This window comes from Anopheles maculipalpis, chromosome 2RL (genome assembly GCF_943734695.1).
Source record: "Anopheles maculipalpis chromosome 2RL, idAnoMacuDA_375_x, whole genome shotgun sequence".
NCBI lineage: Eukaryota > Metazoa > Arthropoda > Insecta > Diptera > Culicidae > Anopheles > Anopheles maculipalpis.
The window spans coordinates 18,414,611-18,442,228 of NC_064871.1; the positions used below are offsets into that span (position 1 = coordinate 18,414,611).

The 27,618-nt window shown below is 44.0% G+C and overlaps 7 protein-coding genes across 8 annotated transcripts in view; 3 read left to right on the forward strand and 4 right to left on the reverse strand.

The window, feature by feature from the left end:
• The window catches only part of LOC126557174 (mothers against decapentaplegic homolog 4), a 3,112-nt gene extending 2,857 nt beyond the window's left edge, over positions 1 to 255 (forward strand). Inside the window, exon 9 of the mRNA XM_050212856.1 lies at positions 37 to 255. Coding sequence (XP_050068813.1) covers positions 37 to 248 — 212 coding nt within the window. The 3' untranslated portion in view covers positions 249 to 255. The remainder of the gene's footprint in view (positions 1 to 36) is intronic.
• The window catches only part of LOC126557014 (ubiquitin carboxyl-terminal hydrolase 8), a 22,914-nt gene extending 19,062 nt beyond the window's left edge, over positions 1 to 3,852 (reverse strand). Inside the window, exon 1 of one of the 2 annotated variants that reach the window (XM_050212648.1) lies at positions 3,849 to 3,852. The gene's annotated coding sequence lies outside the window, so the exon portion shown is untranslated. Of the gene's footprint in view, positions 1 to 3,674; positions 3,679 to 3,848 lie in introns of those variants that run through there. The other variant, XM_050212647.1, reaches the window with a different exon arrangement.
• Positions 2,678 to 11,987, reverse strand: LOC126564990 (uncharacterized). Its single transcript, XM_050222127.1, has 7 exons — positions 11,906 to 11,987; positions 11,679 to 11,845; positions 10,669 to 11,511; positions 10,318 to 10,611; positions 9,925 to 10,218; positions 9,421 to 9,597; positions 2,678 to 2,743 (listed from the first exon to the last, which is right to left on the reverse strand). The coding sequence occupies exons 1-7, from the start codon at positions 11,985 to 11,987 to the stop codon at positions 2,678 to 2,680; spliced, it is 1,923 nt and encodes a 640-aa protein (XP_050078084.1).
• LOC126557529 (forkhead box protein J1-A) lies at positions 3,875 to 6,109 on the reverse strand. Its single transcript, XM_050213335.1, has 5 exons — positions 6,025 to 6,109; positions 5,271 to 5,805; positions 4,983 to 5,172; positions 4,173 to 4,892; positions 3,875 to 4,099 (listed from the first exon to the last, which is right to left on the reverse strand). Exons 1-5 carry the CDS (start codon positions 6,107 to 6,109, stop codon positions 3,875 to 3,877), a joined length of 1,755 nt encoding a protein of 584 aa, XP_050069292.1.
• Positions 11,988 to 12,997: 1,010 nt separating the features above from the next.
• Positions 12,998 to 13,520, forward strand: LOC126565001 (general odorant-binding protein 19d-like). Its single transcript, XM_050222139.1, has 2 exons — positions 12,998 to 13,057; positions 13,131 to 13,520. The coding sequence occupies exons 1-2, from the start codon at positions 12,998 to 13,000 to the stop codon at positions 13,518 to 13,520; spliced, it is 450 nt and encodes a 149-aa protein (XP_050078096.1).
• A 173-nt stretch (positions 13,521 to 13,693) lies between these two features.
• LOC126557291 (atypical kinase COQ8B, mitochondrial) lies at positions 13,694 to 15,909 on the reverse strand. The gene is made up of 3 exons (XM_050213011.1): positions 14,383 to 15,909; positions 14,123 to 14,315; positions 13,694 to 14,053 (listed from the first exon to the last, which is right to left on the reverse strand). The coding sequence occupies exons 1-3, from the start codon at positions 15,906 to 15,908 to the stop codon at positions 13,694 to 13,696; spliced, it is 2,079 nt and encodes a 692-aa protein (XP_050068968.1). The 5' UTR covers position 15,909.
• Positions 15,910 to 23,752: 7,843 nt separating this feature from the next.
• On the forward strand, positions 23,753 to 26,268 carry LOC126565011 (uncharacterized). The gene is made up of 2 exons (XM_050222150.1): positions 23,753 to 23,764; positions 24,811 to 26,268. The coding sequence occupies exons 1-2, from the start codon at positions 23,753 to 23,755 to the stop codon at positions 26,266 to 26,268; spliced, it is 1,470 nt and encodes a 489-aa protein (XP_050078107.1).
• The last annotated feature ends 1,350 nt before the right edge of the window (positions 26,269 to 27,618 follow it).

The following is a 27,618-nucleotide window of genomic DNA, read 5'->3' on the forward strand; positions in this document are numbered from 1 at the left end:
TCAAAGCAATCTAACTGTTGCTTTTGGTCATTTAAGGTCTATCGGCTGTCGCTGGAATCGGTGTGGACGATTTACGACGCCTTTGCATCCTGCGACTGTCGTTCGTGAAGGGCTGGGGTCCTGACTATCCGCGACAATCGATCAAGGAAACGCCCTGCTGGGTGGAGGTCCATCTTCACCGGGCGCTGCAACTGTTGGACGAAGTGCTGCATCAGATGCCGATCGATGGACCGCGTGCCATCGAATAAAGTTAAGCTAACACAGTAGCACAGCACATCTACGTTACTTAGCAGTTTCGGCAACGAGAAGAATTGAATGATGGGCAGGTGAGGTATGTTAAGTAGCGTTTAAAGTCAATAGCTGAGGTTGTGGCTTGGGCTTAAAGTTTGGACCGTTTTGGATCGATTCGATTGCTCTACTCAATGTGTTTTTTTTGTTTTCTAGTTAGATGATTATTCTATCTTCTAATTTTATTGTCGGACACAGCGGCCAACGCAATACTTGAATTTGTTAAATTGTTTACAATTTTAATCGCAGTTTTTCTCACACCGTGTTGTTTTACTTTTGTTTTTTTTTTTATATAATGAAAAAAGGTGCATCAAAAGCTCTCAAGCTCTCAGCATCTCAAGCATGTAAAAATACTGCAATTGAATCGGTCTAAAAGGTTTAATCCAAGCGCAATCCGCAATCGATAGTCGATTAATCGCTTGTACGAACAATAATCGTATAATGAACGAGAAGTCGTACAGAAGCAGCAAACTGTGTAAATATAGATTCGGACCGAAATTGGTCCGTGCTGAATGGGGTGAATGGGTGTGATGATGATGATGAAGTGGGTTTCGTAGTGTGTACAAGTGTGATTCTAATATGACAAAGATTTAGTTTGATAAGCAAAAAAAGGCACATGCAATCGTCAAAAAATGCAAACGTGCGCTTGCGACGAGTGGCGGACATGCGACTAGGCGAGATAGAATAGTAGTACCACAAACAAAAAAACTAGGGCATGAAAGTGATGCAACGTTATTCGAAACTGTTCTCATGTATACTAATGTTGGGCAAAGAAAATAACAATTATGCTGGAAGGGATATATTACGACACAGAAAACACAAATGATGCATAAATCACTACTCGGCAAACTCACAGCATCGGCGGCCTCTTTATCGGGAGCGAGCATACTGTCAGAATGTAGTAATGAGCTATGTACTTGTTTTGAGTGCGTTTGTAAATGGCTTACTATATAGCTGCTATATTGATCGCGCACTATGCAGAGAAAGAAAAATTCAAACTACTACTTAGAAGCGCTGGAAGCATGTACTCAATAGCGTTTAAATAGCAGAACACTGCCTCATTTCGCGTCCGCGTGAGAATGGCACCTCTAGACACAGTATGCAAATTTGACGTTAAAATAAAAAAAAAAAACTGGATCGAGTGCTACTGAAAATTCTGCTCCTACGTGTATCAAGGCGTAACAGAAAACAAAACAAACAAACAACCTACAAAAATGTTCTACCTCTGATTGAAAAAAGTCTGTTAAATTAACATTGAGGAGCTCCTGCTGCTGGACAATGCTGCTATGCAGGACTCATGGAGTTGAATTGCTATAGGTGGGTTTATATCGATCAAAATGTTGCTGCAGTGACATTCGGAAGTGTTTAACAGTACGGTATAACATGTATCAGAAGTAATATTTTCTTGTTCTTTAACCTCCGTGTAACATCGCTGCACTCGAAACAGGATTGTGAATCAGTGGAAAAGCATTTGGAGATTTAATTGCTTTCGATAGAAAAGAGTCATCACAGTGATCAGTTTTGACTTTGCATAACATTGGGTAATATATTTTAATTGCCATTTTTTACGTAAAATTGTTGGTTGAAATCGTTACAGGCAGAGCCTACAGTTTTCCGTTGTTTTTTTTTTTTTCAAAGCACGAACGACGAGAAAATGATATTTTTTCTTCTGAAATGGTATACAAAATTTATCCGTTCAAGCGCGAAAAAGTAACCAAACGATTAGTCCCATGCAAAAGTGCCCACGAGTCGTTGAACGATAAGATACAATCTGTTTAGTAAGAAGAAAGCATATATTAATATTCGAGATGTGGAAAAGACGCTTTTTCGGTGTGAAACTCGTTCTCTTCAACTTTGTGCCATTTTTGATTGTTCCCTTTTTACTTCCTATAAGTTGTGTATCATTATCGATGACATTATCCATTGATTGGTCACATTTTAGTCGTTCGTCTTGATTATTTCTTCCTTTCTGCCGTTTGTAACAAGTGCAATGAATCCAACAGAAGCAAGAAGTAAAATAGTAATAGAACAAAATAGAAATGATTTGAAGGTAGTAGGAATAATGCAGTAAAAAGTACTTTGCTGAAATGCATGATAACATTCAAATCCAACAAAGCGATTAGAAAAGAGTGACATTATCTTCAAAAGACAAACAACACAGAGAGACCACAGAGGAGAGACCGTCAAGAGAATTTTTATTTCTCAATAAAAAAAACGCTCCTTGTGCCTTTACCCATATTGCTTGTTTCTTCCAGAATCAATAGAAATAGTTGCAATTTCTATATTTGTTTTCTGTGTTTTTTATTATTTTGCTGTTGATTTTCGGAATTCCAAGAAAACCCAAACCGCTATATGCTTGTTTTTGTGATAAAATTAAAAAAAACAAAATTTAAAAGATGGTTTGTGTCACGCTCATGCTCGCAAAATGTTTATGGTTTAGTTTCCTTTGGCGGTTACAAAATTTGTTTGAAGATACAATGTTTCTACGACAGATGAACTCGTTATTAGTATTTGCCAGTAATGTTTTTGTCCATCAAGACTACAATCCTTTATCAATATATAATTTTTTTTAAATTAGTTTTTCTACTGCAAAATGAGCCAATGTGTAGACACGACAAAAGAATGGAAAATTTGAAGATAACCTTCTACACACTACCATGCAAAGAAGTTCAATTGGAATAGTTTGCAACGTGACCTGGAACGGTAGCTAAACAGCACACTACCCAAGATAGCATTACAAGCATGTGCAAAAAGCAGAGGGGAAATAAAAACAAAAATATTGAGCTGATGGATGAAAAAAAGTAAAAAAGTAACAAAAAGTTTGCAACAAAAAGAATGCGAGAAACAGAGAAGAAAAACAAAACAAAATATATACATTATAGATTTATCCCTATTACGAAGTGTAAATGAGTTGCATCATTTTATGAATAAAAAGATCCACTATTTTTAAGTAAATACACAACTGCTACAGTTTCGCGCAAAAGAATGCCATACGCGAAAATTAATATTTATCACATAATTTGCGAAATCTCAGCTAAAATGAAAACTATTTTATTACTTAATCATCCACTTACTAAGTATTTACAGATGAAGAGGAACGTGCCGCGTGTACGGCTGTGACTGAAAGCTACCATTTCCGTGCACGTTCTGAGCAGGAACAAGTTCCATCAGCGCGCCGTACAATAATCATTGTTGTTGTTGTTGGAGTCTTAACTTAAAAGTTGCACTTTATCTGTAGAATTCTTACGCTAGTTGTGTAATCATTGTTCACGGTGTTTGGGGACGCACAAGAATTGCTAAACTGCACGAGACTAGATTCCCTACTAGATGGTTGGACAGAGTGATAACCTAACTTGACTGATGAACAACAACACAAGAAAAAAAACTTGATCCTTCCAAAAACCTAATAACTCTACAGAAATCCATGCTCGTTCAGAAACTCGTCACTAATCTCCTGCTCGTTGATGTTTATCAGGTGCACGAGACTAGATTCCCTACTAGATGGTTGGACAGAGTGATAACCTAACTTGACTGATGAACAACAACACAAGAAAAAAAACTTGATCCTTCCAAAAACCTAATAACTCTACAGAAATCCATGCTCGTTCAGAAACTCGTCACTAATCTCCTGCTCGTTGATGTTTATCAGGTTACCGAAATCACTCTCGTCAAAGTTCCCCATGTCCGGTAGATAGTACGGGATGGTTTCGACGACCACGTTTGGACCGGCCTGAACCTGCTGCACGTTGCTGAAGAATGGCACAATGATATCGTCGTTCGCCGGCTGCGGAATTTCATTATCGGAAAAGATCTGTGTAAGTAGTGAGAAAGTGCCAGTTACCGTACAGCAGCTTTGTTTTGCCCGCGACTTTTAGACCTCTTACCTCGTCCACGTTGAGATTGTTGAAAAGACTGGCACCATTTTCGCCGTTAATGATGGAATCGAAGTTGATCGTGCAGTTTTCCACCATTGCGCTGGCTTGCATTAGCTGTTCCTCGTTTACTGGTACCTCCGCAACCGGTTGCAAGGTAGGCAGCTCTGCTTGTCCAATCGGTATCGGTTGAAGCACGGTATCCAGCGAAGATTTGCTGTAGTTGTCAATAATATCGATCATCACGTTCTGCACCTGAAGAGGAGCAGTTACGGATGCTTGCGGCTGCGGACAATTGTTATTATTGCTGTCTAGTGCGATCAACTGTTCTACGCGTTGTGGTCCTTGCATACTACCATCAACAACGGGTTCAATCGTTGGTAGTAACGACGTTGTTTCGATCGTTTCTGGTGTGACCTCACAGGATGAGGCCAACGGATACTTAGGAAGATTGTTGTTAACAGTTTGTTCGTTGTTGTTGTTGATATTGCCAGCATGTTCGACAGTGCTATACGAGGGTCCCTTTGACTCGAACCGAGCCGACGAGGATCGGCGGTTGGTTTGTGTGCCATTGTTGGTTGATTTGTTCCGTTGCCGTACGCGTACCCGACGGCGTTCGCTTTTTGACACATCCATGGACAGCTCCCAGTAGCCTCCTTTTCCCTTCTCATCTTTGGCCCGTTGTACTTTGGTAAAGAAAAAACTCAACGACAAATTGTGCCTGATCGAGTTCTGGTGCAGGATAGGAGACATTAGAAGAATAAATAGTGTTTAGTGTTAACTACGTGCTTGGTGGCGAGCATGCGAACAAGCGATACTTACATTCCAGTTTTTGTGCACTTTGTAGTAGGAAAACTTTTCCTGAATCCATTTGCATATCTGTTTGAGCGTCATGCGGCCCTCCTCCAGCATGGCCATGGCGATGATTTGTGCATAGTTGAAGGGTGGTTTTTCCAGCGAGCTCGCCAGTGACGTGTACTGCTCTTTGCGCTTGTCGTATGTCTCACGGCTCCTGCCATTCGCCATAAACCACACACCATTAGTACAATAGAAATAGAATAGGGCCAACCACGCTCCTCTCTCGGGCCCCCTATTTTAAATGGTACTTACCTTCGTACTTGTGCGATAAATTTATTGAACCGTGCTGTTGGCAAATCCGTCAGTGGAGCGTCCGAGGGTGTCAGGTTGGTAATGTTCTTCAACTCCGTCAACCAGGACAAATTCGTTAGCTCCGGTTCGGAATCGTCATCGTCTTCATCCCGCGCTTCGGCAGGACCAGTTTCCATCTCTTCGTACTCGAGCTCATCCGTTTCGGTTTCGCCAACCAGACCTGACGCGTTAGGATCTTCCGTACATTCGGATATTGCGGGTCCGGATGTTTCCACACTGCTGAAGCTGTGATCCAGCTCGGAATTACCAGGCGTATCCAGTGCGAAGTGGGAGCCGGGAGAACTGATTGCCAGTTGCGAAACTCCGACTGGGTAGTGTTGGTTTGTAGGGCTCGGCGAACATGCCACGTCCGCATCGATCGATGTGCTGCTGTTAAGGTCGTCCACCGACTGTTCCGATGTGGCGGAACCGGCCGTTGAAGTTGCCGGTGTAAGCGGTAGCGCCACATTGTGAGCGTTTAGTATGTAATCGTAGGCTGCAAGGAAGGATAATTGTTGAAGAGCAAATTCGTCTAGGAAGTGAGTTAGTGTCCATGCACGTGCCCTGCCCGAGCTAACAATTTGAACTTAAATAGCCGTAATTTGTAAAGATTCTAAAAAGGTTTAAAATGGCGACGGCATATGACCGTTTTTGTAGCTACATACGATCCACGATATTTATTGATTTAAACCTTAAAATGCAAAGCACTACTCACAGCTCATATCATTGTTGTAGATAATAATGGTACCAGGAATTTTGAGCAAATTGTTCAAAAGGTCGTCCTCCTCGAGTTGCGTCATTGTGTCGTCGTCGATTGCGTATCCGGCAGCCGGAATTGCGTTTGCTCAAATCAATCTTCTCCAGACCCGAACAACAAGCAAAAAACCAAGCCACTAGAGGTCTTCAGCGACACACATCAATACACTTTACAGCTTTATCCAAGGGACAATAGAAGTTGCGCACTGCGTACATGGCCCGGGTGCTTTAATCCGCCATTTAAGTAATACGGAGATAATTGCCATTACGAGAGTCGTAATCCATTTTATTCTTAACCGACCGATTTTCGCATTCTTCAACTCCAACTATTGCACAGGGAACGATTCCTAAATGGTTCACTTTTTACAGGTCACGTAAGTGCTGTAACGCATCCTCGTAGCCGTTATTAATTATTCACGCAGTATTAGTAGTAGTAGTGGGGAGCTGAAAACTTTCCCCGATGGAAAATTTTCTTCACAGAATTTTCACTCTATTTAACGTATTTTCTTTACTATTTTCAACACCAAAATCATTCGCATTTAGAGGCTTTATAAATCCACACTTTTTTCCGCTCTGAACGGTTCACTTCACGCCCCCCTCGGTGTCCAGTTGGCCAAACACTCAGCCGAAGGGATCGATGACAAATTTTCAACGGAAAACAGGCGCACTGGGCCGTCCCATGTCGCTAATGTCGCGTAACGATTTGATCACAGACAGCATTCATCGATTAATTTCGGATTCTTTCCCGCACTGGTGACGATTCACTTTCACGTTTTTTCGGGGCCTTTGAATGATTTTCTCACATTAAAATTATTTTTTTCCAACAACGCGTCCTGCGAGCATCATCTCCTCCCCTCGGTGGGATGAAGAAGGGGAGCTTGGGGAAATAGAATTTTCCGACCCTCTTGCTTTTTCCTTTTTCTCTTTGTGCGCGCGCCTTACGGACTAGTTACGGGCATGCTTAACCGTTTGCCTGCTGCCGTCTTCGTACGATGACCGACTGGACAAAGGCTTCACCGGATCGGGGTCCAAGCTTCGTGCGGTCACAGTGGTCAGTCGGTGGAGCGACTGGTCGTCCCGTTCTAGCTTCAAAAATTTGAATGATTCCGATGACCGTTTGGCTAGGAGCCGATTGGGGGTATACGTGCTGTCCTGCCGAACTGGCTACACTACTGGCTTCTCTTACTGTCTGACCTCTTGCTCGCATCACACTTACATCCAGTGCGGGACAAATTTCCAGGATATGTATAAATGTGTTCGTGTGTATATAGTTCGGGAAAATGAACACGTCCCCACAGCTTCGATCGTACTGTGTTGTGGCAGATGTCCTTTTTCGTTGTGCTATGAAACGCACGGCCGAGAGGTGTCCTGCTCTATGGCACGTTGTGGATACCGTCACCGTGTGGACATAATTGTTGTTCCCTTTCGCTTGATGCATCACGTTCTCTGGGTCTTTAAAAACGCTCCTCGGCCATGTGTTTGTGCATATGTTTGAAATTGTTTTAACGGTTGAGAAACGCTCACTTGCCCTAGTAATGGGACAGTGTGGGGTTGTGCGTTTTCTACCACCGCGACACCAGGACGCGCTACCAGCCCGTTGCAAGAGTGTTATTCGTTTCCCTTTTTGTCTCTCCCTCCATTATCCCCTGGCCGTTCCATTGACTGGCTTCGTAAGTGAAACGGTAATGAATAAAGAATGAACCAAGGACCTCAGGTCCCGCCGGTTTGAGTAAGCAGCAACAGACCGAACCAACACGAAAGCGAGCAAAGGAAAGATAAGACTAAAATTGGAAAAGAACTGTAAAAAGGGGTCCCAAAAAAAAGGGCAAGAATTTGCGCTAAAAAACGTCCCGGATATGTATATAAGGCTACATCCGGTCTTTCTGGTGAGGTACGGCGGTGCGACAGCAGGACATTCATGACGTCATTATGTAGTGCCATGGTTTGTAGACCTGCTCCAACCACAGACCTTAATCGGTCATTCCACTCGGCACTCAGCGCTGGATTTAAATACGAAAAAGGAGTTACAACAAAAAGAAGAGAGTGACGCTTACTTTGTGGCAGGAAGACGCGAAAAATAAGAGCAAACTTTGACCCTCAGCTCGTGTGTGTGTGTGGGGGGTGTATGTTTGCGGTAAGCTAGGAGGAAGTTAACTTCCAATTCCAGTAGGTCCAATGCTGCTTACAGCACTCGGTACGACACATTACACACATCGAGGTATGATTGTCGTTGTAGGAGCAATCTGCTTTAAGGGTCCTTGAAAGCTACGCTTTGCCAACAGAGTTATGTGTCCTGCGAAGTTTATGTGTGTGTGTTCATTATCCACGTGACGCACCTTATGCGTGGCAGGTGCAGTGAAGCGTATCGCGAGTACCTACAAAACCGTAGCGGGAAGATAGCTTAGTCCCGTTTTCAATTGATCGACGCAAGGACCGAGGAGCGAATATTGAAAGGGCACGTCATCTATGTTTGGTACTTAATGTTTTAACGTTTTAGAGCTATGTAGCTTCGACATCAGTAGGGACTCTAGAGTGAGGGGAGTTGATGTATTATTGGTGGAGAAATTAATAAAATCTGTATAGTAATTGAAAGCTAAAACTACATACATGCTTTGCTAGTAAAGTCTATTAACAATTTCATGATAAAATGTTTTCCAAATTGTTCAATTTCTCAAGCAATTGCTCCCTAATTTTTATCTAAAGCTGCCTGACGTGCAACGTAACATCGCTTTTTACCCTAAGGCAATCATTGACACCACCAATAAATGTCTGCATCTATTCGGCACTTCACACGTACTTACCCGATTTTACCTCGCGCTGTCGTTCCCTACCACCAATCAAAATGGCCTGTGAGGGGAGCACTATTTTTTGGTAGGGTAGCTAAATCGGTTTATACTTCTCCCCTGTGTGTATAATTTGTTTTTATTTGTCTCCGCTACTCGCAACTCTGAACCTTGAAAAGGCTGCAAGGACTTCCAGCAGGGTTCGCTAGGTTCGGCAGGTGTTGCATGGGAAATAGTTCGTCCTGCACGCGATCAGGTCTTATCTAATGCGTCGTCCCTACGCAATCCGAGTCATTGCGCTGTGTTCGATTGAGTGCGCCACCGGGTGTGCGGGGTACCCACACACTGTACTGCCAGTCATCGTGTACCACGAACACTTCCCTTCCAGTTTTTGGGGGAAAATTGTGTTTACATCCATTTCATCCCCTAATAGAGGGAAATATTACGCATCGAATGCGCTGCTAAGGGTCTTTGACGTACGATGAGCGTCCTAGCATAGGGCTCTGTTGTTCGTCCTACTGTCAATTCTATCCCTCTGCAAGTTCTTTCATCCTGCGCCGCGGGGTAGATAATCTGTGCCACAGTAGCTCGAGCAGGAAACACACCAACCCCAAACCGAGTCCGACGGCAAGTAGAAAGAATGCTCCGAGCAGGTGCGAAGGTTGTAGCGCAATCGGTCCGGGATTGTCGAAATGGCGCGAATTGGAGATGGCGTGCTGGACCTTATTATCGGCAAACTTTGTCACCACCTTTCAGTATGAAAAATGGGTGAAGATGAATTAGTACGCATCGAGCCAAAAGATGATGTCCTGAAGGAAAGGGGTGAAATGTGTCTTCAGAGACAGGATGGCGTCCATGTTTTCATACTGCTATTTGCCAATAGTGTCCCATCAAAGGAGGTAGGATTGGTCCAAGATTGGTCAATATACATGCGCATTAGAAGCTTTTCCAGTGTCAGTATCTGTCCCTGTCTAGCTCAACGCTTTAACTGTACCATAATGACCACCCAGTAATACCTCCTTGTCAGGTGTGGACTTGTGTTCTTATGTACAAGTCCTTCATCGCTTCCCGCTTACCTCCAGCTCCCAGTAGCGTTGAATTCCGCTCTGGAAAATGACCAGCGTCAGCTCGTCCAGTTCGTTCATGAGTGGCCAAGTTTTGGTGGCCATAGCTACACAGTTCTCCCAGTAAATGTCGTCCAACATGATTTCGTAGTTGTAGGACACTTCGTCCGTAATGTAGTCGCCGACGGCGTAGTGGCCGTATGGCAACCGTTCGATACTGTACGCCAGCTTTCGCTGCTTGGCATGGCTATGAAGCACATCTTTCGGGTATGTGACAAAATTGGCCAGCAACTTTACAATCGTTGGCTAGAGAGAGAGATAGAGAGAGAGAGAGAGGAACCGGGATGAAAAGTATAGTTCTGTAGTACACCTCCACAATGGAACCGGAGCACAACGTTTACGGACCTGCGTTGCAAGTTGGATGGAGAAAATCCACGCATCGTGTGTTGAGCCCCAGCGTAGATCACGGTCAGCAAGGTCCTGTACGGTGTCGATAGATTTTTCGTACCTTGGTACCGTCATTACACTGGCTAGCCCGCCACTGTACGCGTTGCCTATCATTAAACCAACGAACAGAAGCGATCCGATAAGGATCATCTGCGAGGTGTAAGGATTACGGTTGATGCGCAGTAACACGGCTTGGAGGATGAAGATTGAGATCACACCCATCATGGACTCGCACACATCAACCCGATGTGCCTGTGGAGTAGTGTGGTAATTTAATCGTTTTTCTTGAGCAAATGTAATCAACTTTACCTTATCCGCTTTAAATTTCTGCGTTACGAAGCTAACTATCACCACGAAAACGGTGGACACTGCTACGGTTCCCAGCACAGCCATCCACAGAATGGTGGAAAACGGAAGAATACCAATCATCCACGAGGACAGTGGTAAGGGTTTCGGCGCGATGCATGTCACACCGGTACGTGAGATCGGTTTCGAGAGGGCCAGAAACAGGGATTCGTGGTACCAAGAGTATAGTGCACCTACGCCAACATCAGCCCGCCGCTCGACTATCGCACCAATGATTCCGTCACCCGTCCGGTTGTCATAAATCTGTCCCCATTCGCCTGCTTCGTCTAGCGAGATCTCTAGGCTGCAGTTTAGTTTGGCACAAAACTCCACAAACAGACGGGACTCGGTACCGTCGATAGCTAGGGAACGATTGTGCTGGTAGTACGCGTTCGCATCGTCCGGATTGTCTACATTGCTCCACAGTGTGTAGGGTTCGTAGTTGAAGATGGCAAGCCGTACATAACGTCCCCGCAGATTAGTACGCTTGTTAGGGAACAGATTAATGCTTTTGCTGGACACTGGGCGAGACAATTCGTAACTATCCAAGAGTATCCATTCTTCGGTGTCGAATTGATTCGTGAAGAGATCCACTCGGTTGTGTGCAAGTTGAGGGTGCACCAGTAACAAATCCATCACGTCATGAATGGCACTGTGAGTCAGGACAGCAGCACGCACATTTTCTGTCGTTTGTCGTTCGTGTATGATGATGATCCGTTTGTGGTAGTATCGTGTCGTAGCACGATCATGCACGTAATGAAACTGATCCAAAAAAGTGATGACCGTCGACTGTGCTAGAATGAAGGTCTGTAGGAAGATAGATCAGTGATATGCGTGATAGCTCTGCATTGGGTTGATAATTAGTGGTTTGCATGGAATCGGATGGGGAAGTTTATCTCAACAAATGTCGCTTGCCGTACTTGCATGAGGGATGATAAACAACTTTAGAAAGACACACGAATATCTTAACTAACCTGACATCCATTTTCTATTGCTGCCAGAAGAACGTTGGATTCGTTGGTGGACAAATTTATCAGCATAACCGGGTGTGGAAAGTGCTCGGTAGCTGCGGTCCAATGTCCAACATTGTTAATTCCCACCACTATACAGGTACAGAAGAAGGTTACCAAATGTTGATTGACTGTAAAAATGGAGGCCCTTGATAACGTTATTGCTTTCTAAACCTAAAAAGAGAACTTACATATCCATATTAGCAGTTGGTTCAATTCGAAAGGAAATATCACAGACTGTGTTAGATCTAAAAGCTCCCTACTGATGTTCATTGCTTGACTCACTTATTAGTTTAATGATCCTGCACATCTTTTCTTTTAGACTTTATGACCGTTGAATTTATACCATTGATCGCAATAAGTTGTACAATATTGATACATAAACAAGCCAGAACGGGACATAGATGATTGGAAATTGGCAATTTCCTAGCAAACCTATTTCTCTCATTGAATGAAATAGTTTTCAAACAATCTTGTGTATTCATTTGATAGAGACTTTGGCGGTGCAAACAATCGATAAGCTGATTGATTGTTTTAACTTCAATTAAGATCCTTCCTTAGCAAATGATTTAAGCGGGACCCTTGATAAACTGTTTGTTTACTCGTTACAAATGTCTCAATTACAGTGAAAGTCAGCAAATACTTGCTAATGAGGACACGCTACAACTTGGGTGGGAATGCATTTTTCAGGAAGCAAAATGTTCTGCTGACTTCTTGAGAATCACTCACGGTTATATCTGTAGTCTGACCGATTGATAATACATGACGCAATTGATGTCTTAAGCCAGTTAGTGCACAGTGACACACCAAAGTATTCCGAGTATTACGACGACGATATCAACCCGCAATGTATACCTCATCACGTATGCATGCAAAACAACTTGTCCGAGTGTTTAATCGTCAACGATCTCTCCAGCACAATCCGATAAAACATGTAGGCAGTACCAATTGGCGTGACAAAAAAAAAAGGGAAAACTACCATCCACATGTCTGGCATGCGTCACTCTAGGTGTTTTGATAATTCGGGCGGAAATTGAGTTTCGGTGGGCGAATACTGTCCTCCGGGTGGTCGGGTGTGCAGCAGCAGCAGTAGCTAATGTTTATAATTAGTCGATCGATGAACGGATGGGGTGCTGGAAACAAGGTGCACATGCAATTGTCCGCTATCAGCAGCTAGAGCGTGTTGGAATGGACGATCGACACGATCCTACCGAATCGTGTTGTGTATAAAAGATTACATTTTAGCACTGGCCGGTGTATAGTTTGCGTTCATACCCAGCACGATGAAGTTCTCCATAGCTCTAGTAGCCTTCTGTTTCGCCGTAACGGCGGTCAATGTTAAGGTAAACCGCTCATTCATGAAGCCCACTTGCTCGACCGTGCGTTCCCAGTCTCAGCTAACGTTCCTTCGCTCTTTTGCAGGCGGATCAGGCTGAGGAGATGGAACAGGCGAAGGAAATGCTGCGAGGATTGGCGGCCGAATGTAAAACGAAGGAAGGTGCAACGGATGACGATGTGGAGGGGTTCGTCAGCGATAAGATGCCCGAATCGCGTACCCAGAAATGTTTGGCCGGCTGTATGCAGGAACAGTTCGGTATTTCGAATGGGAAAACGTTCCAGGAGGATGGATTTATTGAAATCGCCAAAATGCTTATGAAGGGTGATGAGAGCAAGATCGAGGTAGCGAAGGAGATTGCGGCGGATTGTAAGGATGTGACGAACGATGATCGGTGTGAGCTGGCGGTGGATATCATGAACTGTTTGAAGGAGTCGGCCGAAAAGCATGGTATTGAGCTGAAACACTAACGGTCTATTTTTTTCTCCACGAACAAATCACACCACGAGCAATAAACGACGGCAACTGGGTGAGGACGTATGTACCAAACCGGAAGGAAAATATAAGAGATTGCCATCTTACGGAAGGCTCTTCTTTATTCGTATTGCTTTATTTCGCTTCCATGATGATGATGCACACCGTTCTAGTCAAATTTGTAATTCTGCATTACCTCGTTAAATATGGGCTTACAGTCAATCTTCGCATTTAAACGTGCACAAAGTAGAAATACTCCCGAAAGCTTGCGGTGCAGTGAATAGATTTCTTCCGGCGGTGGACACAACCGGTGAGCGATCATGACCGGTACGAGTGCCGCAATTTTCTTCGTAGTGCTCTGCCGCCCAAATTCGAACTCACCAGGTACGCTGAACACTTCCCCCAGGATCAGTACCGCGTCAATGTGTGCATTTTCCATTGCTGGCGTTTCGTAGCCGGTAAGGAAACCCATCTTGCGCGATAACTCCAGTATTTGTTGACGGTCGTTTTTGGTGGCCGCAATAATTACCTAGAAGGTTAAAGGGTGCGTTAAATATACTAGTCGGAAATTTAAAAGCACTTGTCGGATTGTGCTTACTCTTAAATAGTCGTCCATGAATGCTTTCTGGTAGAAGCGTGTTGCACCAAAATCGATCAGCATAACCTGTTTCGTGGACGCGTCGTACAGGAAGTTAGACCAGTTCGGATCCGTTTGCATGCATCGAAACGTAAATAGCTCGTTCAGGCAGAGCTTCATCACACAATAAGCTATGTGATCGCGATGCTCTTGACTGCAAATGGAAGTAAAAAGAATTTATTTAATACCTCCCTCCAATTCTCGTAAGCAGCGGGGCTTACCTCATGTCGAAGCACCGATCCATCGGCACACCCGGTACAAGTTCCGTCGTCAGAACATTCTTCGAGGTGAGTTCCTTCACCACGCGTGGCACTCGATACTCCGGCATGTGACGTATCATTTCGGCAAACCGTTCCGTATATTCGGCCTCGCGCGTATAATCCACCTCCCAGGCTAGCTCACGTTTTGCCACCGCTACCACATTGTCGATGAACACACCGGCCGGAAACACGTCCCAAACCTTCAGCATCGAAACTAAATTGTCGATATCGCTTTCGATACTTTTGGCAACGCCAGGATACTGAATCTTGATCGCTACTTCCATCCCATCGTCCTTCAGCACGCCCCGATGCACTTGCCCGATCGAAGCGGCCGCAAACGGTTTCTGGTCAAAGCTTTGCAACTTCGCGCGCCAGTTTGGGCCAAGTTCGCTGACGAGTTGCTTTTCTACCTGCCAGTCGGGCATGTAATCGGCGGCCTGACGTACCCGTTCGAACGCTTTTACCAGCTGCGGCGATACGATGTTCGAATCCTGAATACTAAGAATCTGGCCCAGTTTTAGGGCGGCGCCACGAACTTTGCACAGTGTGTCAACGATACGTTCGGCGTTGGTAGGGCTAAAGAGGGCCTGCTTCACGTCTAATGTCCCTCCAATACCGAGAGCACCTTTCGCAAGTTCATTTACCGTGCCCAGCCCCAGTCCAGCAAATAGTCCACCGAATGATGCGAGCCGGGCCACACGAGATGAGGGCACCTTGCGCTGCTTGGCAACGGTGCTTAGTTGAGGGAGATCGATCGGTTGCGCTGGATTGGTCGGGGGTGCTAGTGGTTGTGCTGCCGCAGCAGGAGGATTTTTATCGTACGAGGAAACAAAATGCATCATCTTTTCTATTTGTTGCTCGTCTCGGGTAAAAGCTTTCGTTGAGCGAGCCAGCTCCGTACGAGCTGGCTCCGGAGGTAGAGTGGTTTGTGATGTCGTTGTGTGTTGTGGTGCAGCCGGAGCCGCTGTAGCCATTATTGGTTCCGCAGCTTTCGCGGTGGATGGTTTGTTATTGTCTAAGCTTAACTTTATTTCCCGATTCTTGCTGTGTTCCGATAGAATCGATTCCAGTTCCTTTAGTGTTATCTTCGAAATGTCCAAGCTCGCTATATCGCCCTGTGGTCCATCGGTAGCTGTAGCAGACACTGCCCCAGAAGCCGGGACACGTTGGTTCAGAAAAGCTTCTGGAGAGAGTGGTCCTACTTTTGGCATCGCTGCTACGGTCAGTTGTCGTAAGCCTTCCGCAACCACTGCTGTCCGTTCAATGGTTTCGCGCAACATTCCACCGGCCTTTTCCAGCTCTTTGGTGGGATTGTTAAGCACCTGCTTTACCGATTGCTCTCCGGTGGATAGTTGCTGTTCGAGCACTTCCCGTACGCTCGAATTGGCCCACAGATGTTTAGCGTACTCGGATTGTGATTTGCCTACGGCATCGGCAACAATTTTGAGGCCTCGCAGAATACCAACGGCGTCTTGTGCACGGGACATTTTGAAGCTTAAAAGGTGGACTTTTGCACTTAAATAACTTTTTTTAACAGATTCAATACAACAACTTCAGGTAACCTTATTTCACAACATGATACTGGCGATTAGATAATAAACATGCAAGCCGGTGAGGGAAAAGGTGCTTCTAGAACTGTCAAACGGAACAGTTGTAAATAAATAAACTTTGTCCAAGCAACGGTTGCACGAAGAAGGGTAAAACGCTTCAGCGCCACTAGCGGAATGAGAAAGAACTGAACATTTAAAAATTTATCAAACGGTACACGCTTTTTGCATTATGGATTTGGGAATTCGTTCAATAAGAATTTGTAAAGAATATTATTCAGATATTGTGGTATTGGCACGCGACATAAAAATATAAATAATCAAAATAAACTATTTGTAACAGCGGAAAAACATACGCTTTAACTAAATTTTCCAAAATTGAAAGCTTACATTCACCTTTCAGCGGTGATAGGGACGGGGCTCAAACCCCATCCAGGTTGCAAATCCCATTCCCCGTACTTTGGACTGACTATCGAACTACGTGGTATCAGTAAGTTTAGTAAGTCATTATGTGGCCGACGTGGCCTAGTAGTTCGTCGAGCCAAGAAGAAAGTATCATCCCGGAAAGTATTTTGTAGTACGAACCAAACATTTACCCCTATATACCAAGGAAATCGAATCGATTTAATTGCTAGGTTTTGTAAACAACTGTAAAATTGCTTTTCAGTCAATCTTTTCGCACCGTATAAATCAGGTCAGGTGATGATATTGGTGCAAAACCGGGGATTAAATAATACAACCAATGTTCACAGATCGTTCAGTGGAGGCAAGGAACTAAGGGAGGAAAATCACTCAACCCACGTGTGCAAGTTACGCGAAACTAATGTGATTTTCGAGAGAGAAAGACAGCGCACTGCCAACGGGTGCTGCATTGGTTTGCATGTGTGCTAGCCATTTTGGCTAGTGTCTCAGCCAGAGCCTTTCACATTATGTCACTGTGGTAATGTTCGGACGAAGACGAAACTGTTTTGGGGTGGACTTAATAAGGTAACCGAAATCAATGTTTTTTTTGTTACTAACGTTCATTATCAACCACCGTTCCGATTGATCGCGGATCCACTTTTATGACGTACAATCAACACTCCGCTTTGGGGCAACTTTTCACCGACTCATCCGATACTTTCTCTGTCGCACATCGCGAGCGCGAGTTCCGATAGGCGTCTCCATTGATGCGCAACTCCGGTGTGGCACGTGGTAAAGAGTTTGTACGTTGGTGTGAATCGTTGAAGCAACATTGGATACTTTTTTGGTTAGAATAGAATAGAGTGAAGCATAATTCTAACTCCCAAAACCTTCAAACATGGATAACGATAGAGGGCCGATTCCGCCAACCAGGGCGGGAGAGTTTTCGTTCTCATCTTTACCTTGGCGTAATCAGACAATTTGTAATTTCATGAGTCGAACGGCCATTGGCTAGAGAACAATATTTTCAAGCTGGGAAAATGTCAACCACCGCCCCAGTGACCTTGAAGAAGGCCATTTGTTGCTACATGATGCCGTTGGGCAAATGGAAGCAAAGCGTGGTGTTTAAAGTGTTGTTTGCAAATTAGGCGATTCATTTCCGTTTTCTCACCCATTGTGACGGTGTGTTATGGGTGGATGATGTTGTTTATGCGCGTGAAATATCGTTTAATCCTATGTACTAATCAGAGAAGAGCTGGTACTGTGGTGTGGTTAAAGGCGGAATTGTTTTTTCAACCGTTAGATTGTGGACTGACCGAAAGGGTTTTGAAAAGAAGTTCTTTTTCTTGGCTCAACGATCAACTAAATCCCCCGCTGGTCATCGAATAGCTTACCAGGCTTGTTGATACGCAGTTGGATAGCTCAACTAATGGTCCGGATGGAATAATAAATTCGGTCTTACAGGGCAGGCCGTTGGCCGGTACGTTTTTTATTCATAAAGCACAGCCAGATCTTATCGTTTTCAATTAACTTATAAGCAAAATTCACCTTTCACCTAGCCAGGAGACATTTTCTGCTCCGAGTCGGTGAAACGGGCCCATATTCCGAGTGTATTTGCTCATCGGTACTTTAGCCATGGGTGACATAAAGAAGTTTGTTATTTTTTTAAGAGGTAAACGATCGTCTATTTCGTCAATTGTCTATTAGTTGGACCAGTGGCAGATTGGAGGGATTTGTCAGTTACAGAATCCCTTCAATTTTAGAATGATTAATCCAAATACACTCCTCCCTTCCCTTTCGCCAGAGCAGTTATCTAGAGCCACAGTAGCTGCCTCGTATAAGGGCCTGCGACTGCATGATCTAGATCAACAGGGACCGGTTCAATCTGCTACTGAGTTTGGCGAATAAATGAATTAGATATAAACCTTCCTTTTCAAATTGGTCCAGAAAATTGTGAATCATTTTGCAATAACTCTCCGGTCAGTGGCAGCCCTGAAAAAGAGAAGACGGACCTTGGAAACCTTTTTGTCACTTGTAAACCGCAGTTTCTGTTGAATGCTTCTGTCGCTAAAATGGTCGGATGGTCTGGTGTATGTTTAAAGGCTTTCCCTGCTTCAGAAGTGTCAGAATCTTATAAAGATTTGACCAATCGTATCTGGCCGACACAACATGTGTAGCGCAAAGTTCGTTTAATGCTCCCGTCATAGTTGCCGTAAATAAACTGAAGAAGATCTCAAATTTTCACAACATGTAGTCAACTAGCATACATTGACCACTGACCGAGCACCAGGTGACAACATTTTATCGCTTCTTTTTAAGGCATTGGATATTGGTTCAACAAGACCTCTAGCAATGTCATAAAAATTTGAAAAAAAGGAAAATTAATGAAAATAATGAGACTTAGTTGCAATACCTTCGTAGACAAAGTTTGCAAGAAGCTTCGTATGTGGTGCATTCTTTCTTACCCGATCTGTCTTATTGCCTCTTCAAGTTTTTTTTTCAAGTTCGTAGACTCAACTTGCTTAAAATTCCTTTTCATTTCTCACTGCTCTAAGCATATCTATGTATTTAGACCCCATGTAAAAAAATGACCTTCTCTTTTCTCAGCACTAGCTATTGTTTAAAACGTGCCAAACACACATAAAATACCGCTACGTCCTACGTTACCCAGATCCTACGGCTATGATAAATCATCCTTTCGTTCACATTCGCTGCAGTCTGCAGACCCACCGGTAGGAGAGTGGGATAATTGATGCTTGTTTGAGATGTTTCTGAACGGGGACTACATGCCAATGAACCTACTGCAACAAGTGATCCCCGTCACGTAGAAAAAATGCGGTATATGTAGTTTTGTAATACTAGGGACCTACTTTTTTGTAACAAACGACGTAATACACGAGTTGTGCGAAAGATGTTAATTCGTATTCGTATTGCTTTGAAATCCAAGTACGTTTTCCCATCTCAAACTTTCGCATACGTCATTCCCAACGGAGTATAGGTGAAATGAGTTTGTTTGTACCACCACGTTATTGATCACTTCAAGATGGCAAGGATCGAGCAAATGCGTCTTGTTATGGCCGTTCATTGCTGACATTACTTTCTTTTCAATCATGTTTGAACATCATCGAAAGCAAATCAGTGAAATGGGAAGCTTATCACTCTTGGCAAAAAAAGAATCCCCACAAAGGCTAGAAACAAAGGAGTCACCCATTCCAAGTCCTTTCATATTCCACTATTAGACGAGCGCCATTCATCTCCGCTATATGTTCAAAGCTGCAGCTGCAGAAAAAAGCACCTTTAATGATGCATAATAGTGTGTCAGAGCTATCCAACACACACACGCACAGATACCCGTTTCGATTGACCACTTTTGCAACGCTTATTACACAACAGCTCCAATTGACTGATTGCAGCCTGGTGCAGCGCTGCGCCATGCCTTACGGAAATGGGGCCGATGCTTTCCTTTTCACCTCGCGATGATCTCGAGCCTCGCTTTAATGTGGTTCAAATCCAGCAGGAACGGTGCACCGGAGTGCTTTCATTAATCTTTATTAAATCACACAAGGCCACGAGGAAAGGAGCCGAGGGTTCGATGGTTTTCGTGTAGCGAATGTACTTCGGCCACAATATTCCACTTGCTTCCTTGATCGGGAGAAGATATCTCCGTCTGAAGGAAGAACTTTGTGACTAGGAAATGGCTTTCTTATTACGGTGAGCTGAAACATTGTACGATCGCCACCAGTTAGAAAAGTTCACGTCCGAAGGCTCTTGATCATCAACGAGCGAAAGCATCATTCGCAGCTGGGTTTTGTTTTACATTCTAAAAGTGAGTTCTTTCCATCAGTTCTGCCCACAAGCCCCACAATGATTGGAGGGAGTTTGATTGATTTGCGATGAAATTGAAAATTGGTGAAGGGGGTCATTTCGGCGATGGTTGTGGCGTTCACAGTTTGCGAATTGGCCACAAATTTCCTCGCACACCTCGGTGCCCCCGGTGAAGGTGAACTCTGGTGCAAGCATTTCCCTTTTGTTTCCATCTCATCGAGAGCGAGGCGAGATCGCATCAGATCATCTGCACGAACTGGTGGCAAGATCAGATGTCTCTCTGTTTCACGCAGTGTTTGTGTTTTCTCTGTGTGTGTGTGTGTGTGCACTAGTTTATTTTCCTCATCTCCTCTTTTCACTACCGGAACCGGTACGAGCTGTTTTCCTAATGACGGTCGATACCGAGGTGATTTCGAAGCGTCCGATCGCCACACCATTTGCAGACCGTTTTGTCCACTGAAGACCCGACTGCTGCAGATGATGATGATGAGTGTTGTGAATGGTTCAACGAGCAATTGGTATCCGCATTTAGACCTCTGCCTTTGGAGTGGTTAGGGAGGTGGGAGGAGAAAGGAGGGTGGTAGGGTATTTTGGTTTCTTTATTTGGGTGTCTCGATCGATCTTAAACAGCTCGTTAGCTCGGACAAGCTCGCGATGAGCTTGTTTCGGGTGCTTCCGTTGGTAGAAACTTTTTGGAGTAAATGGTATTGCAAAATTTACACCAGATTGACAAGGCTATCTTGATGGTGCGATTGTCGATCAGCATTGTATGTGTCATGAATGTTTGAACTGTGCGTTGTGTTATACATATTTTTCTTTTGATTTTAATTTTCTTTATCTCTCTACTGAAAAACAAACAATTAATGAAAACAAACCAATTTGACAAATGCGGTTGTGATGTTGCGAGGAGTTGCTTGCATTATTTAAGATTCAGAAGAAATAATTTTCAAACTTGTTTTCGATAAGGGCAGTAATCAAGATGGACCGATTCAAGCGATAACGCACGTATTACCAAAAATTGACTGATTTTTATGATTGTTCATTCGATGACTCCAATGTCTTAGCGTTCCACCAAGCTGTCCATCATTTTTGTAAGTATTGTATGATCGTCCTTGATCTAACCGTTAACGCATCGTCGATCGAGAAGAACTCAATTGACCTCAGTGAGATGCAAAAGTATGTTATGGACAAACCTCTCTCGTAGGATCTTATGAAAATGATCTTTAGCTAAGACATTGTAGCAGCTTATCTTCAAGGTCCTAAAGCCAGACAGCCAGCCTTTAGGATCTCGATAGTAGATAGAACCACTTAGGGAAATTCATATTTTTCAATGAATGGAGATAGGCTCGCTATATAATTGCAAAGTTACACAATGAGTTTGTCATATTCCAGTATTTATTAGAAAATTTTAGCAAAATTTTTGAAGAATGCTAGAATTATTACAAAATTGTCTTCATTCAGTTGTTCCAAGCGTTATTCTGTTATTCCAAAGCTGCATGCTTTTCTTTCTAAGCGCTCTGTCGCCTCTAATTTTATGTCTTTGGCTTCTTTCATCTTTTTCCATCTTAATTTCTTTCCACAAGTCGATGCTATTTACACCGACTTTCAATCCGATCCTTCGATCATGTTCCTTCGAATCTTCTGTTGCTCTTAAAATTTTCCAATTTTGTTCTCAATCGATCTTTGATTTTCTGGCTAGGTTCTTTTCTCAGAGACCGCACTTATCTCGTTAAACATAATGGCACATTTTCGCACCACACTACTTTGAGGTTCCCAACACGGGCTCCTGTTATGTGGCCGGGTACTTCACCCATCGTTAGAACCGTTACTGCCTCTCATCTTCTGCCTATAATACATTATTAAATGTATTATTGCGTGCCATCTGTCGATTTAATTACTTTAGTTATTAAAATTTCGGTTGTATTTCTAGCATTAAGATTAGTTTGTGTAGCATAGCAGCAGAAAAACATATGAAACATATAAAACATTCTAATTCAAACATTCTAAATGAAATTTTTTTATAATTAATAATGACGGTCCAGTGCCGTATTGTCGAATAATAAATGACATGTTTATTGAAACAAAAAGAATGTATTTCGCTCTTGTAAGCATTATAAGTTTCTCAAGTGGGAGATATATTAATTGCGCTCCACTATCATCTCTATCTCACCAAGTCAAAACAAACGTTCCTCCATCTGTCCATTTACCCTCAGCTGCTTGACCGACCGGAACCCTTTAAAACCTTTTTCTTTGGTTTACAAACGCACGACAATAAACAAGAAAACAAAAAAAAAAACGTAATTCAAATTCAATGCAGTAACATCACATAGTCTGAACCCCGAAAAAACGTGTGCAGATTGTTATGCGCGCTAGGCTCGATCCTTCCAACCACGCACTGTACTGTTGACCGTTGGCGCAGTTCATATTTTACGTTCATCATGTTTACTGTGTTACCATGCTTTATGACTTACCACCTTCTCTCGGGCGGAGGCTCTCTTCACTTTACTTTCTTCCTTCGGCGGGTTAATTTATACCTTTTTCTCTGTCCATTTCGTTTCACCGCATGCGAGTGCGTACCGTGTGTTGTATATAAGCGACATAAATCAGCCAATTGATTGGAGCAATAAGATTTTTCCTTTTTTATTCCGTAGTTCGGTTCGTACGGCGTTCGGAAGTCAGCGGTCCGTGGAGTGCGTTGCGTTTTCCCTTTGGCGCTGGGCAGAGCTCATTGCTGTTGCTTCAAAAAAAAAAAAAAATACGTAGAAGAAGACACCGAAAAGGTTTCAACTCCCTACCTAAGAAACACAAACACCCACAGCTTGACTTTGGTTTAAAAAAGGTTTCACTTTTTTTTGCAAATGTTTTTGTTTGCCCATTTTCCAATATTATAAACATTCCCGATTGGTTTAGGGTTTGGAAGAGGTGGAAGATATCCCGGCTTCCCGCTAGAAACAATCCACAAGCTAAACAAACAACCACAACGCAAAAGCCCCTGTGAAGAATGTTTAATTAGAACTAATTGTGGGAACTAAAGCGACGAACCATATCGCCTGTTTGTGCGAGCACTGAACACCCGGACCGATAGCTGAACCACGAAATCATGTAATATTATTGTGCTGGAAGTCAAATTGTCTAATGTTGGTACGATCAGTTTGACATCTTATCTTATTTATTCCGTTGCGTTACAGGCCTCAACCGATTAGTTGAATTAAATAACTTTCTCCACCAAATGCACGTCCGGAAATGCAATTGCAAGCGTTCTGTTCCCGTGAATGAATGGGTGATCACACAGAATCAGTCCCATTGAAGCCCCCACTCTCATTACAATCGGCACCATCTCGAGCACGCGTTACACATTTAATGCCGTGTGGTTGTGGTTAAGGAAGACAAGAAAGGGCTTTAGACAAAAGGGCCACGATAGTGTGGCCTGTTGGTAGATGCAACACCGATCGAGGCAAGCAAGTACTCGATCCAGTTCGAACGCCTTTTCAAACTCTCTTTTGCTGTCCCCAAGGTGGACAATGCACCTGGATCGAATGAATAGGAGGACTTACCTCATGACCTGCCTGGTAATGGACTATCTACTACCGTGCCGGTTAAATTGTTGGGTGGACGCTTTTTGAAGATCATCGCGGTCCGATCTCGTTCCGCAGAATCGCCGACCGCGACGACGATGACGACGACGACGAATGAACCAGTGTGGCCTGCTGCCAAAGCACAAGAAAAAGAAAAGCACAAAAAAAAACACCCCGATTCAACAATAGGCCGGTTGGAGGTGGTATATAAGCAGGTGAATTTCGGCAGTCTTTGAAGCATTCCTTTGCGGTCAGTGTTTGAAGGCAGGTCGTTCAGTAAACGTCCGCCTCCCGTCCTCAGGGAAATAGTGTGATTAGTAAAGACAGCAGTTGTTGAAGTGTCGTGCGTGTGATATAGGTTTCGCCAGTGGGTAAAAAAAACTAAGAAATGGTTAGTGAAGCTGAAATAGAAAACCTCTAACGAGAGCAATTAAAGTGGAATATCTTATCGATTGAAAGTTTTTCCTCAAAGACATGTGTGAGCGTCGTGTACGAAGAGATTGGAGCGCATTAAAATCGAGTGAAATCTTGCATTCAAGTGTGGAAATGTCACAGCAAAGGAGGCATCCGTTGTGCGTTGAGGGGCTTTGTTGTGATGAGGGAGTGTAATGAAATCGAATGTGTCCATGTTTCGAATGGTTTCGAATCGATGATCTTCAAGAAATTGAAGTAGCAAAAGTGTTTGACTGGTTTCTTTTTAATGTGTTTAGCGTAATTAAATTTGCTAACTTTGCTCGCGACTTCTCTTCAATTTATTGGAATTTTCAAGATTAATTAATTGATATGAGTTATGGAAATTAAAAATGGCCTCCAGTGTTTGGCCTGTTATGTCTTGGACTGCCCTTCAATTTCTTGAGGACTCGTTTGACATTCATTAAGAAGACTCATTTATGCATACATTTGGATGGCTGTTACTGCATTTTGATGATCATTTCTCTCGATTGTGTGCGCCCTCGGCGCTCGATTTCCATCACAATACGTCACCGAACGTGCACCAGTTTTCAAACGTGCCTGACGCATCTTTCTTCGTATCCCTACAGGCCGTTAAACTGGTAGCCTCGCTGTTACTGCTCACGGTAGCCGTCCTTGCCAGCAAAGATGCCAGCAAACCGGTCGACAGCGGGCCAGCCATTGCCAGCACCCCGAAGAACCAGCCACCTTCCATCGCACCTTCCAAATCACCAGCGACGGTGACAAAGAAAGCACCCCACGGTAAGCGAGAAGTGACCAGCTACGGATTACCGCACCACACACACAGTCGTTACCCGTTCGGTGGGCATGTGCAACCTTTGGCGGAGTTCTACGCACCAGCCACTAGCCACGGCTCGTACAGTTACAGCATCCCGCAGCATTCTGCCTTCCCGCCAATGCACGTGCCGGCTTCGTTCGGTGCGCATAAGCTCTACCTCGGACCTGCACCGTCCCTTACCAGCTTCAAGTACACCCCGAGTGTGGCCTCATCGCATGCTTTTTTCTCACCATCGCTTGGACACCATGCTCCGCACCAATCTTTCGGAGGATTTAGCGATGCTGGAACCATCAAGTACGGAAGCTACGGTTCCAAGGATCTATCCGATCTGCTGAAACAGCTCCACTCGGTTGGTCCGCTTACGATAAAGGCTATCCCGAGCAGTTACGCATATGGAGCACCGTTTGGCGAGCAACACGACACTGGCAACAGCCATTCGGTAGTACTTGACAGCAACGCGTTCCATCTTAAACCGATGCCGCTGAAGATTCACGAGCTGCCAAGCTTTACCCATTCATCATCTAGCCTGCCGCATGCGGCCGCACTCACCGCACCGGCAGGTCCTACCTCAACCTCATCCACGTACGGCCATGTTGCACATTCGCTCGGATACGAACCTTCGTACGCGAACGGTGTTAAGGGACTACGCCACTACTCTTCCTCGAATGTCCCGTCGAACGATCTTTACACGGGCAACAAGTATATCTCCACGCTGAATCTGCATCAGCCCACGACCGCTACCATGGTGTCACCGTTGCACACCTCCGTCCACTCATCGGTCGGTCACCAGAAACCCTTCAAACCTTCCACCTACCTTGGTTCCACGCATGAAACCATCTCCTCTCCCTCGACATCCCACACCGGGTCGTATCTGGCTCCTTCACTGCAATACCTTCCACCGGTCAGTAAAGGATCACAATACCCGCACAAGCTGAGCTACGATTCTCCGGCCAAGCATGGTTACCTGCCACCACCACCACCAACACCGTCCACCAATGCGTACCTACCGCCGCACAACATACCTGCCCACGGATATCTACCGCCTGTGGCCAGCGGTAGCACCAGCTACATCTCCCATTCTTCCGCCTCTGGACCTTCAGCGTCCGGTTCGCACGAGGAGACAGGCCGGAAGCCACAGCTTCATCACCACAATTCGGAGCATTCTAGCGAAAGTCTCGAATATAGTGGAGCGACTGCGCCCGTTCCAACGCCATCTTCAGTTACGTCGTCGCATCACTGGAAGCACTAGGACATTAACTAGTTTAGAGCTCCTGTTAGGTCCTATTAGGTTTCGAGGTGGTAACCGCGGTAGCTCCACCGTGTAGCGAGGAAGTGGTAATAACAAGCGAGTGTTAGAGGGGAGGAGGTAACCTTGGCTTGTTGGAAAACTAATGTACGATACAATAACTTATATGTGTTAATTATATTTAAATACAAAGCCTGTACAGTGTGACAATAATGACTCTTGCACGGACGTTTATGTGCTTCATTAGTAAGAGCGAACTTATTAAATAAATCATAAACAAACAAACACATAATCGCTTCCTTTCTCCAATTTAAAATATCTCCTTTAAATCCAACCTCGTGAAAGGTCTCCTTCAGCTTGCCCAAACGAAAGTGGCAAAGAGTGTCTGTGTGTGTGTGGCCCTCCCGGGGGTTGGATTTCGTTGTGGTGCGTGAACAACATCCTACGTAACGCAGATTGGCCCATCCGAAAGCACGTGGTGTTGGGTAGGAATAGTTTCAATCAATTTGTACGATATGATATGGGGCTAATGTTACGCTAATTAAACGTTAATCGACCGCGTGTTTGGGAAGATGGTATGGATGAAACTACTAAATGGTTCTGTAATGGGTGAAATTAAAACCCCAATTTTGGGCGCGTGTGGAACCATCATCCCGTGACCGAAGGTGGTCGGAAAAGACAGATAAATACTAGATTTCCATGGTGTCAAACAGTAAATTTCCACTGAACAGAAAATTCAATTTAAATTCCTTTTGAAAGCAAAAGTTAATTAATGTATTCATTAATTAAAATCGGTTGATTTCTACGTCGTAGTTTATTTTATTATCTACATTCGCGGAGTTTTGAGCTAACAGTTCCAACTTCATACGTGTAGTAACTGCCGTGTTTGCTGAAGTAATTGATTTGATCTATTGAGTATTAGGGATGTATGAAATTAATCTTCTCTGACTATACTCAATAAGCAGTTAAAGAGAGTAATGGAATAGGACGTAGTTCAATAACAGATTATTCTGATGCACCAGATGACCGTATAATCATCCGTTATGCGTCGACGCTTCGCTGAGCAAGGATTGAAAAACCATTTTGCTAGGAAGCACCCGTTCTTCCAACCGGAAGCCGGACTATTAAGAAAAAAATGGTTTGAATTTCGTCAGAACCCACGTAACTAAATCTAAATTTGAGCTATTTAATAAGAAGAAAGGGCGCCATAGATTCTGGCGCATAAGTGATGAATTACTGCAGGACAGGTCTACTAGCCCACCATGAAACACGGTGGAAGTAATGTTATGGTCTAAGGTTGTTTTATAGTTTGTTGTGAGTAATGTAGTCTCTATCAATGGAATTATGACAGCA